We start from the raw sequence: 13,124 nt of genomic DNA on the forward strand, positions 1-13,124 counted from the left end.
TCCTAGCCCCACCTCCCAAGTGCTTGAACTACAGGTGGGCACTACCACATGCAATTTATGTGGTGTTCTGCCAACTAAGCCACATCCCAACCCAGAATTATAACTATTTTAGCAGTGACTAAATAACAATCCAAATCCCAAGAAAGCACTTCTCACAAACCTCCTGAAGCTTCAAGGACACAAGTCCCAGCTGGTCATGGCGTCTTTCCACCAGCTCTCTTTCTATGCGCATCTCTCTTTCTATTTCCTGAAGCCGCTGCTCCACTCGATCTGAAACCTCAATATGAACACAGAAAAAGTGGCATTAGGGAGTAGCAGATGAAACAGAGCTAAAGATATCCCAGAAACACTATGTTTAAAGTATTGACTTGTTTATAGAACTCTTTCTAATGACACCATTTAGAACACCTGGCCCAAAAGTTAATTAAAGTTACAAGCAGTCCTCAGTTTTCAAAATATCCACACCTACATCCCACCAACAGGACTCAAATGTTTCAAACTGCAACAAAGTACTTGCTGGGCCTTCAAATAGACTGACTAGAAAAGAGCGCCCTCTGGTGATGCCAAGTGAAATTACCAGCTTGCCAACAATTGCCTTTATTACCTAATTCATGCTAAACTGTCCTATCACTTTCATTCTTTTTATCTTTTTTATCCATGAGCTTGACAGTCTGAAAGACCCTGCTGTGAGTATGCAGTACATCACCCAAAGTACCTCAAATGAACTTGTCAAGCTTTTCAACTGTTATTTATTAAAAGTAAAAAGTTGAAAAGATCAAACACTAAAGGCAAACTGAAAAATGTTTGATTAGGACTCAAAAACAAACATGAAAGAATTCTTCTCTCTGACACAGGTTTTCCTTGGTAAAAACTGTTGTACAAATCCAAACATATTTTATATGTGTCATCATATAGCTCCATAACACAATTTACACTGGCAATGTATATGTCTGGGGAACAGAAGACATTTCATATTCATTCAAAAGAATAAATAAGGCCCTATTATTTAAAACATCTCCCTGCTAGTTCTATGTCTCATGGAAAGTCAAGCATGATCTGCTTGTGGAGCAAGAGATGGCTCAGTAGGTAAGGTGCTTGCCACACAACCATGAGAAGCTGTGCTCAGATCCCCAAAGCCCAACAGGAAGAGCAGAGTGGCAGGCATGCGTGATCCTAGATCTCCAGCAAGGTGAGGTGGAGGTAGACTCCCAGGCAGCTCTGGGGCCAGCCAACCTGACAGACACAGCACTAAACAAACAAGGCCGGAGGCAGTGATTGACACCTGAGCTCACCCTCTCAACCTGAGGGGCACAGCCCCTTTGCAGGTAGGAATGATCATCACATAGGAGTTGCCGAAGACCATCGGAAACACAGATAATTAGGTTAAAATTCAAACAGTAGCAAAATTACAGTCATAAAGTAGCAACGAAAATAATGTTATGGTTGGGGTTCACCACAACGTGAGGAACTGTACTATGCGGTCCCAGCATTAGGCAGGTTGAGAACTACTTCCTTTCATGCACACTCTGGTAAAGACACACAGAGGCACAGATCTTTTTAAGAACACATGAGGAACCTTTCGGAGGTGACAGGAATGTTCTAAACTGACTGTGGAACAGTTGCACCACTCAGTGAATTTACTACAAAGCATTAAATTACATATTAGAACAAATTAATTTGATGATAAATTATAGCTCCATAAGCCTGTCATTTAAAAAGACATATAAAGCCAAGTTTGGTGGTACATGCCTATAATTCCAGTGTTAAAAAATAAAGATAGCGGAGTCATGAGTTCAAGGATAACCCTGAGCCACAAAGTTTGAGGCTAGCATGAGCCCTCAAGTGTCTAAAAGAGAAGGGAAGGATTTTTATTGTCAACTTGACAGGTCCTGGTGTCCTCTCAGAGAAAAGCCTGCATTGAGGCATTTTCTAGATCAGATTGGCCTGTGGGGGTTGTATTGGTCGCTAATTAATGAAAAGAGCCCAGCCCACAATGAGCATTACCATCCTGCCACAAACAGTTCTGAGCTGCATAAAAAGCTCTCCTCCAAGGTCTCTGCTACAAGCATCTATTCCACTTCCTGCTCTGACTACCCTCAATGATGAACTATGACCTGGAAGTATAAGCCACGTAAGTCCTTTCTTTCCCTCAACGACTTTTGGTCAAGGTATTTGCCACTGCAGCAGAATGAAACTATTTAAATAAGTATTTGTTATTTGCCCTATTGTTGTAATCTATGCGATACCCATATTAGACTACATGCAGTATAAACTAAATCCTTGGGATTTCATTAACAACCACTGCTGTCAGAAACAGCTAGATCACTGGTTACATTTTTCAGTTTTAATAACCCAACTATAGAAAACTAGTAAATTGAAGTTTTCTCCATAAATAAACAAAATATGTATTCCAATCACACTCACCAAGGTAAAATATAAACAAGTAATGAACTAAAATTTCCTCTGTGAGGACTGAACAACTTGGATTATTACAATTAAGTGTTAACAACAACAACAAAAAAAAAAAAAAAAAAACCACTCACTATAATATCATGCTATCTCCTTTCCAATACATAGCTTGAATCAAACCAAAAAAGCTATGATTCACAAAGAAGTAACAAGTCATATTTTGGCATGTGTGACAACAACCAACACTTTCTGCCTCTCAAAGAAAAATGTATTCCATAAACTCTGAAGATATATTTTATTTACTGAGAAAATGCATGATAAACAATTGCACCCTCAGCATAATAATGTGCAATAAGTGTGATTAACAACGAGTCCCAACAGAAAGTGAAACTGGTGAGAGTTGGAAGCTCTCGTTTATCTTCTTTTATGTATGTCTTCAATATTTAAATTCCCCACACTGAACCGGCACCGCGCTGGCAATTCTATTTCTTCTTCACTCTAGAGGGGAGAACAGCTGCAGCTTCTGTGAGGTTTAACACTCCCATAACGAAACTGCATCTTTGACAGCATGCCGTCCTGAATCCACAGACACAGCACAATATGCCACACGGTCCCAAGCTGTAAACGTTGACTGTGACTGCAGTGAGTCACGACATCTAAATAAGCTCTATACAAACATCATGAGGCCTTCAGAAGACCTGCTAACATTCAACAATATATGCTTTAAGCTTTAAGCCTGGATGATTTCAATCAGGACTGCTTATCAAGTGAGGTTTGAGAAGCCCTTATTCCAGCCTTACTTGCCAGGAAGACGTACCGTGCAGAAACAAACAAGTGTAACACAGCTTGATATGAACTGGCAGGTGTATAATTCAACACAATACACAATCAGACATCTCAAACTTTGTGGATTAATAGAAAGGCGCCTCCTTAATGGTGGGGCACACTGCGTGACTGGGTAACTGGTCTGTAGCTTTATCTGACATGGATTATCTCCATGAGGCATGGCAATGGTGATATGAGAGAATTCAGGCTTATTTGCACGCACCTCAACCCACTGCTGTTTGTTACTGGACCTGTACACTACAGGTTTAGAATAAAGCCCTAGAATACACGGAAGACAGTAATTGATGGTTTTGCCGCTTTGTGGATGAAATGGTAACTGCTCACTTTAGGTGTCTCATCACACAGAAAAAGGTGAAACGTAAGAAAAAGTAGTGTGCACTGCCAAAGCTGGTGTTAACAAATTCCAAATTCAACCCAACAACTATGAAATAACTTCCAAAAGAACAGTGTAGTGGTGTAAGTGGATCCAATCATGGTTCACTCGGGTATGAGAACCTCAGCAGAATACAGGAGATATCTGAGGGCAGAGTACAACCTGTCTATAGGGACTGGGGAGACGGGTCAGTGAGAAAAGCACTTAATGAATAAGCAAGCATGAGTTCTAATTTCCCAAAACCCATACCAAAAAAGCCAGGTGTGTCCCTGAGGGAAAATAGACAAGAGCACCACTGGGGCCTGAGGGCTGCCAAAATAAGCAAAAACGGTGAACTCCGGGTTCAGTAAAAGACCCACAAAATAACAAAGACAAAAAAACAGAGAAAAAAAGAAATACAATCTGGTATTTCATAAATGAAAGTCTCCAACAGCCCATAAACATCCAAGGAGATCATTAGTAATTGTGAAAATGCAAACGTAACCCATGCTAAGACAACATGACTCCTAGTTTTAAGATGGAGCTGGTGAGTGCTGGGAAGCATGAAGGGCCATTCGAATCAACAGACCATGGGGGGTGAGGATGAGTCAGCACCACCGGCTCAGAAATCTATTTACTGGTGTCCACTAAACCTCAAAGTACCTAGTGAATGCACTCCCTTCTATGTATGTAACAATAGAAATAGATGGACATGGGGCTGGAGAGACGGCTCAGAGCACTGACTGTTCTTCCAAAGGTCCTGAGTTCAATTCCCAGCAACCACATGGTGGCTCCTGACCATCTATAATGAGATCTGGTGCCTTCTTCTGGCCTGCTTGGACACATGCAGGCAGAACACTGTATACATAATAAATAAATAATCTTTAAAAAAGAAATGCATAGACATGTGCAAGAAAGTAACAATAGCTATGATATCTGTCCATAACAGCCCAAACTCTGAAATAACTCAAGTATGCATCACATGGAATGTTAAAAAATATATTGCAATACATCCATGCAGTGCTGAAGACAAAAGTGAACAGTCCAAGAGCCTGAACCAATGCCCAGAATCAGCACAAAAGTAATGAACAGCAAAAGGGGTCAGACTCAACAAAAAATGGCCTATATATTCCGCTTAGATAAGAGTGTGTAACAGGAAGTGTTAACTTATACCATGAAAAGTGCAAACAGCAGTGACCCTAGAAAGAACTGAGGAGTGGGGGATGGGAAGAGACAATAGGACCTTTCTAAGGACATGGCAAATGTGCCATGTCCAGATGTGGAAGGTAGAAAAAGGACATGCTTACCTGTGGTAATTCACTAAAACACACAATGGTACATAAACCTTTCTAGATGTTAACTATAATTCTTAAAAACCTTAAAGAACATGGCAAAGGTTCAGAAGTCTTACAAATGACTGGTTCCATTCTAGAATTTACACAAAGAGCAGGATGATCATTTAGTAAGTTGAAGAGGGCCGCATTATAGAGGGCTACACTCAGCTCTCAGTTAGCTACTGTCAACTAGACAATGACTTATAATTTCTTGCTGCATAATTGTTCACTTAGCTAAGAAATCAGTACATCCCCCAGAAGAGTTTCACTTGTTATTATTATTATTATTATTTGCTTGTATGTATAAATGGAGGCTGTAGGTTAAACGTGGGTGTTCTTAGAAGCCATCAGCCTTATTTTTTTTTAAAGACTTTTACTTTTATTTGTATTTGTGTCATTGTATATACATCTGTGTGCACATGTGTGCACGTCTCTGTGTGTGTACATGGGCAGACCCAGAGGCACCATGGAGGTCAGAAGTCAACCTTCCAGAGTTGGTTCTCTGTCTTAGTGGGTTTGGGATGGAACTCAGGCTTGCGTGGCAAATACTTGCAGCCACTAGGCCATCTCACCAGCCCCAGAAATTACCAATGATTGAAGTACTTGCTGTTTTAAACATTTTAAATTGGTACAACTTAAATTCATGGTGACATGATACACCTGGAAAAAACATCTAGGACTTCACGTGAAAACGTAAGTGTCCCCTATCCAGGTCACATACACACTCCTGAGTTTTAACAGCAAAGAGTCTGTTTACCACAACAGAAGACAGATAGTAAGTCTTCATTTCCCCATGGCTCTTCACAAAGAAACTAACACCACAGAAGAAAGGTGGGGGATACGAGGCCTTCCTGTAGTTGAAGTGGGCATATTTCACTAGAGCCATCACTGTGTCATCTCTTTGAAGACAGAAGACATCCATCTCTTGACATGTGCAGCTAGTGACGGCATACAGACTTCCAAGATGAACTCGACCTGTCTGTAGTGGACTGTAATCACAACTCAAGAAATGAAGTGTGCTTAAACTAGAAAGCTAAATTTCAATAAAATATTCCAGGAGGAAAAAAAAAAATCTATTAACTTTTCTTATCTTAGAAAAACAAAGTGTGGAAAGTGAAAAAATTGTTCCTGGAGTTGACAAGTTTGTTAACACTTTATTAAAATTTTCTATTAATATTTCTCTCAAAAAAAAAAAAAAACAGACCCTGAAGCAGGAGGAAAAATGATTTGGCTTTTTTTGTTCTGTTTTGTTTTTGTTTTTGTTTTAGTAGGCAAAGATCACTTATGTGGATAATAGAATTTTAGACAATTTTAAGATAGAGAATGATAATTAGCCCTTGCATATGAATGAACTTTATACATTAGTGTCATTCAATATTTATAAAATATACTTCATAAGTTCCATCTCTGATTTTACATATTAAGAAATACATTTTTACAATGAAAAATATAAAATTAATTTCAATACTATCAAACTTTTAGAATTTAATATCCTTAAAATAATATTTTAAAACAGTCATTCAAAATATATTTTGCTTTTGAAACTGCATATTTTCAAATATATGGCATCTCTCTGTCTCTGTGTATGTGTCGATCAGTATTGGTGAGTGTGCATCTATGTTTAAGGGTGTGTGTATATCCCTGTGCATACAGAGGCGGCTGCCAGAAGAAACTGTTAGATGGCCCCCTCTATGGCTTCTCCACCTTTCCCCTTGAGACAAGAGTCTCTTATAGAGCATGGAACATTCAGTTTCTTTGGCTAGTAAATCTCGATGAGCCTCCTATCTTCTCGTGTTCCCTAATACCTGGGTAAGAGGTTAAGAACACTGGCTGTTCTTCCAGAGGTCCTGAATTCAATTCCCAGCAACCACATGGTGGCTCATGACCATCTATAGCGAGACTCGTGAACTCTTCCAATGTGCAGGCAGAATGATGTATAAATACTGAATACATAAATCTTAAAAGAATTTAAAAAACTGATTTGTTTTGTCTGATGTTTTGAAACCGGGTCTAAATATGTATCCCAAGCTAGACTAGATTCAAAGATAAAGATTTGATTAAAAATAAACACATGAACAATAAAACTTGGTCATTAGGAAATTTTAAAATGTCAGCATATCACTGGGTATGGTGGTGCACACCTTTAGTCCTAGCACTCGAGAGGCAGGAGCAGGTGGATCTCAGTTGATAGAGGCCAGCCTGGTCTACAGAATGAGTCCAGGACAGTCAGACTACACAGAAAAAAGAGGAAAAAAAGCTCACCCATATCAAACAAAAGAGCCTATTACATTTCTTGTCTAACAGAGCGGTTTAATGGAGGACTTGCTACGCTTTCAGAAGGTTCAGTAGATCACGAACCTTCTGAAGGTTCAGTGGCACAGCAGACCAGCTCCCATCATGGCAGTCAAGAAACAGAGAGCGGAGAGACCTGGAGCTTGGCTGCCTTCCTCCTTTCTCCCCTTTCACTGCATCTAAGCCCCAGCATCACCCACATTCAGGGAAGGACACTCCCTGCAGCTAATGCTCCAGGAACAGCCCTCACGGGCTCAGCAGTGTGTGCCCCAGTTCTTCAGGAGCGTCTAAATCCAGTTATGCTGACAGAGATGACTAACAGTCACAGTGAACAAGGATGCCTCACGGCAGCGGTGACAGTGACGAGAGCCGCAGAGCCGCTCTGAGCACAGCCAACAGCGAGTGCTGCGCAGCACTGCATGAAGCATCTGCACTGCTCCACTACCAAACCAAAGCTGTGGAGAAGCCACTCCTCACCACCTTCCTCTCAAGCTCTCATTAACAATTCTATCATTTCAATTTGAGAAGTTAATTCTGCTATCTACGACCATTATGAGATTTCAAACTTAAATTCATTAAATACCAGAACATTCTATAAAAGGCACAAGAACATATTTTTTTGACCAAATCACATATTGTACTCAAAAGTTATTCTGCTAAGTATCATTAGATTCTCTCCTCCCCATCACCAGAAAAGGAGAGTTCCCCCACCCCCATACCAACCTTCACCAGCATATCAAGTCACATCAGGGCATCTCTTCATGCCCTGAAACCAGGCCAGGCAGGCAATAGAGTCCATGTTAGAAACAGGGCCCTCGCCCTCCACTCGCCAGGCGCCCCATATGAAGACTAAGCCACCCATCAGCTACGTGTGTGCAAGGGGCCTAGCTTCAGTTTCTAGTTCAATAAAAACATGACATTTTAATTTTCATTTTTATCATTGTTAAATATAAAATAAAACAAGCCATTACTTAGAATGATATGGCAGAATGACAGGGACATCACAAAAATTACTATTCCATTTTTCCACTAAAAATTCATTAAAAGTTCTTCTTCAAATATTAAAAAAAAAAAAAAAGTATCATTAGATTCTGGCCAATCTGGCCGCCATGTACCCATTTCTCTGCAAGTGGAAATAAAGTTGGGTTTGGGAGTTCGGGTTTGGTTTTAGGATTTTTTTTAGGGGGGCAACAGCGTCAAGCTAGGTATTCAGACTATTCTAGACCCAGCTACACTACCCAGCTGGCTTCAAACCTGTGAGCCTCTGCCCCGGCCTCCCAGCTGCTAGGATTACATGTCTGAACCACCGCTCAGCTTATGAATAAAACTTTATAAAGGAAGAATGCTCACCACATCTTGTTTCTGGGTTTCATTAAGCTTTTCAGCCAAGTCTTCCAAAACCCTTTTTGTTTCAGCATCTGACCTAAGCAAAGGAAGAAAGAGGTTTCAAGGTAATTAAGTATTTTCTTTTTTTTTTTTTTAAGGAACAGTGGTTCTTGTTGATGTCATCATGGTTTTGAACTAGGAAACATGGGCCTTACACTTCCAAGGCAAGTGTTTCTCCACTGAGCTAAGCTTTATCCACCCCTTACAGTAATGGACATTCCATAATTCTCAGCTGAGTTCTCCTGGAGAGCTGCTAAAACATGCCAAAGGGGCCCTAACCAGAGCGATTCTGAATCAGTAAATCAGGGATAGGACCCAAGACCATGTATTTCTGCAAATTCCTATGTGAGGCTGAAGCTGTGAATCTGGGGTCCCCACTTTGAGCACCACCAACCCGACACTGGGTTCCTCCAGCAGCCCTTGGTTTCGAATTAGGAAGAAGCAAAAGAGGCATTCTAAAAGACAAAGGAAAAAACGAAACTCTTCATCTCATAACCTATTTGAGATATACAAATTCCATCCTTATCAGTACATCAAATTGGTGATGTCAGCAATCGTGTAGTCTAAACAGACTAGCAAGGAAAGGTCTTCCTTCAATCACTCTGCTCCCTTTACATGAACCCCCAACCAGATCCAACCACCTTGTCCATTCTTAATTCTTTAGCTTGTTACCTTCCTCATTTTCAATCAAATACTTTCAATCGACTCCTCCTTGTTCTGAAGTATGTAGCTCACTAACTCCTCACTAACTGGTCATATTGATTGCTATGGGGAACTCTACTGTTACGCAAAGTGTCCTTCTTCCTTTATAGACTGGGGCTCTTTGACTCACCTATCATGCACATTTCAGTCAGCCTCACACCTGGATGTCACTTTGGGGCTTTCATTTCCTCCTAATTCTCATTATTGTTGGAGGTATTCATCATGTCCATTGTTATCCACCCCTTTCTACATAAATCATCCACACACATAATCTAGTCCCTTCCCATTGGCAACATTCTTCTCAAAGGCCACTTTTCTTCCTCTAAGCAAGTGAATCCAAAGCTCGCTGTGTGGCTGTCATTCTGGGTTTATTTTCACTGACTTCTTAGGGTAGCTTTACTATTTCTTCTTTTGCCTCGTATTTTTTGTTTGTTTGTTTGTTTGTTTGTTTGTTTTTTGTTTTTTCCACTTTACAACTACTTATTGCTGGCATACAGGAAAGCAACTATCTCTGGAATACTAACCCAGTGTATCCAATATTGCTGCAATAACTTTCTAATCTAAGAAGACACCTTTTTAACTGCTGTATTTCAATGTATCCACTACTTTTTCTAATTGTTATCTTCCTCTTAGTGTTAATATTACTGTATTTATATAACTTTTATTTAGAAAATTTCCCAGAGAGTGGTACCTTCTGGGCTGTGGATCTCTCTCAAGGTGAATGTGTTCTTTTTTTTCTCCCTCTTGACTTTTAGATCTCCACACACTCCTGGGATCCCCAAATCTTACCATCTGACCTCCCCCAAGTGAGGTCCACATCACAGACAAGACTCCTACAATACCTGACCTCTTCAGCACTCATCTCTGTCCTTGATGCTCTTTCTATAGCTTTTCTCTTTAAATCACCCATTACCACAGCACTTTTACACACCAATCACTCTTGAAGCACTCCTGAAACTCAAAAATCTAACATGGACTTTTTTTTTTCTTAGCCTAAGGAATGACTATTTTACATTTCCACGTGAAGGTCTCACAGGTGTTTCAAATCTAACATATCCACGAAAGCCTCTTGATTTCTACCCCTCAGCTCCCTCAACCAATCTCTCATATATCGTAAAAGAGAACTGTTACTTACTTTCTCAAATAGAAACCCATGAGTCACCCTTGATATACATCCTTCATATGCAATCCATTACCAAATCCTGACTCTTTGGTCTCCAAAAACACATTCTGAAACAGACTTCTGTCCCTCCCTCTCTTGTCATGTACCTGTTGAAGCCATCACCAGCTCCCAAACACTAATGCAACAGACTTCCAATTCACATTCCTCAAATCAGTTCTCCATAGTGTCCAATTTAGTCCTTTCTAAAAGCTCACTCCCCTGTACTTTCATAACTCAATATATTTCTGAAATGTAAAAAAGCAAAAGAATTAAACAAGTGTGGTGGCACACATCTTTAACTCCAGCACTCAGGAGGCAGGGGCAGGTGGGTCTCTGAGTTCAAGGCCCATCTGATCTATACGGAGAGTTCCAGGACAGCCAGAGTTATATCGTGAGAGCCTGTCTCTAAAAATAAGTTAATTTAATTAAGTTAAATGAGAATCCAACACTTCTCAATCAAATTCTTTCCTATCCAGTATGTTTAGAAACATGAATATAATTTGTGATATAAGAAAAGTATTCAATATTACCCCTCCACAATGCAATGTCATCTCATTTCACAAATAAATAAATATAAATATAAATATAAATAAATAAATAAGTCTGATTCCTACTGGAGATTAAATAAAGTTTCTCTGCCTTACCTGTGCCTCCAAATGACACTTCCCAAATGGTACAGTCTATAGCTCAGGAGAGACACAGGACAAAACTGCACTTACTAGTACCACATAACCACATAACTCATCTCTGCGACTTCTCCAGGATCTACTTCCAAAACAACATTTCCTCAAACTCATGTACCCAGTGCATAGCTTACACGCTTGCTCCAAATGCATAAATTCTATATAGTGAAATCATTCCAGACTAAGAACAATGCTTTTTGTTCATTTTATCACCTTGCAAGAAGAAAAACAAGCATTTGGTTGTCTGTCTTATCAGTAATCAAGCTCACAATTCAGTAATATGCTTCATGCACATCCATGTGAAAATGATCTTGAACCACAGTGCATTGTATGTGGTAAAGGGCAAAAGCTCTGAGGTCCTACTGCCTACATTTGAACTCTGACCTCATTACATTTCTCATTTTCCATCTCCAGCAAACAGTGATTTGATCTCAACACGCCCATTTCCTAGGCCATTCAAAAATCATAACTATGTCATAGTTATTGTAAAAACAAAAACAAAACAAAACAAAACAAAACAAAACAAAAAAAACCTGTGTCAGCTTAGGCTAGCTAAAAACGATGGCAGGGTCTTGTTTTTATTTCCAGCTTCCCCGTCCTCCTCTTCTAAAATCAGGGAGGTTGCACTGACGGCACTTGACCACCTCACAGCTAGAGTTTGAACTCGCTGACACAGTGCAGAACTGGTACGTGATAGAATTTAGCTGGAATCAGCAAATGAACATGGAAAACAAATTTCAACTGACTTTTCTCACTCCCTAACCTTTAATGTATATAAACTTTACTTCTTCTTGATTGTTTATTTATTGGAAGTAAAAGCACATGCATCATGGAGATCAGAGAACAACTTGTAGGACTTGGTTCTCGCCTTTTGCCATTTGGGGACAGGACTCAGGCCTTTACGCACTGTACTGAGCCATCTCAACTGCCCTAGAATTTAACTCTTAAAAAAATACAAAAACCATAATTTCTTTTTAAAAAATAACCTTCAAAGTAAAGCAATTGTTAGTTTCAATGACAAAAAATGAAAGAGTGAGGAATTCTTGTATTCCGTGATGGCTTTTGGGAACTCTCTAAAACTGGCAAAGTACAAAGGTAGGGGCTGTTTAACTCCAGGCTTTCAAAGATTGCAAGCAATCTAAGGTATGAGATTCTAAATGTCTTGTTTCTATGCAAGGACAAGTTTCATGTTCTATTTTTTTCCTTGAACTGTAAGAGTCAATAAACAAGCTAGGTAGTCTCTATTTCTGTCTGTGTGTCTGTCTCCTCTCTCTCCCTCAAATATTAAAGGACATCTTCTTTGCTAATGTCTCTCATAATGTATCTCATTATAATAATAGCATTCTATTAAGTAAACATATTTACATAAATCTGAAATTTATTTCTTTCTTACAACCAATTTTCCTGCTTTCCTCTTCTAAAGTCAGGTAAGTTGCATAGACTATGCTGGGTATATTTGACAGCTAGAGTTTGAACTCACTACAGCATGAATCAGTGAGTCATGATAAGCCATACATTCAAAGGATTTTGAAGCTGGGTATGCACACCTGTAATCCCAGCACTCAGGGAGGCAGAGGCAGGTAGATCTCTGTATGTTCGAACCCAGCCTGGTCTACAAAGTAAGTCCAGGACAGCCAAGGTTACACAGAGAAACCCTGTCTTGAAAAAAAAAAAATCAAAAGGTTTTGAACTGTTCTATTAATAAATATTAGAGAGTAGGGCATAGCTCAGTTGCTAAAATGCTACTCACACAACCACAATGACCTGTATCATTCCCTAGCACCTGCGTAAAAAGCTGGGCGTAGTAACATGTGTTTGTTATCCTAGCACTTGGGAAATAATGACAGGAAAACCCCTAGAAATTGCTGGCCAAGTATCCTAGCCCAAGCAGGGAACATCAGGCCCCAGTGGGAGAGACGACTATCTCCAAAATTAGGGTACCAGGATGAAGAGACGGT

At 39.8% G+C, this 13,124-nt stretch overlaps 1 protein-coding gene across 3 annotated transcripts in view; it reads right to left on the reverse strand.

Annotated features, from left to right (window-relative positions):
• Nucleotides 1-13,124, reverse strand: part of Cep128 (centrosomal protein 128) — a 351,418-nt gene that overhangs the window by 295,742 nt on the left and 42,552 nt on the right. For all 3 annotated transcript variants that reach the window (XM_060387987.1, XM_060387986.1, XM_060387988.1), the window contains exons 9-10: nucleotides 8,584-8,656; nucleotides 161-277 (exon numbers count right to left, since the gene is read on the reverse strand). In XM_060387987.1, coding sequence (XP_060243970.1) covers nucleotides 161-277; nucleotides 8,584-8,656 — 190 coding nt within the window. The remainder of the gene's footprint in view (nucleotides 1-160; nucleotides 278-8,583; nucleotides 8,657-13,124) is intronic.

Source organism: Meriones unguiculatus, chromosome 7 (assembly GCF_030254825.1).
Source record: "Meriones unguiculatus strain TT.TT164.6M chromosome 7, Bangor_MerUng_6.1, whole genome shotgun sequence".
Lineage (NCBI taxonomy): Eukaryota > Metazoa > Chordata > Mammalia > Rodentia > Muridae > Meriones > Meriones unguiculatus.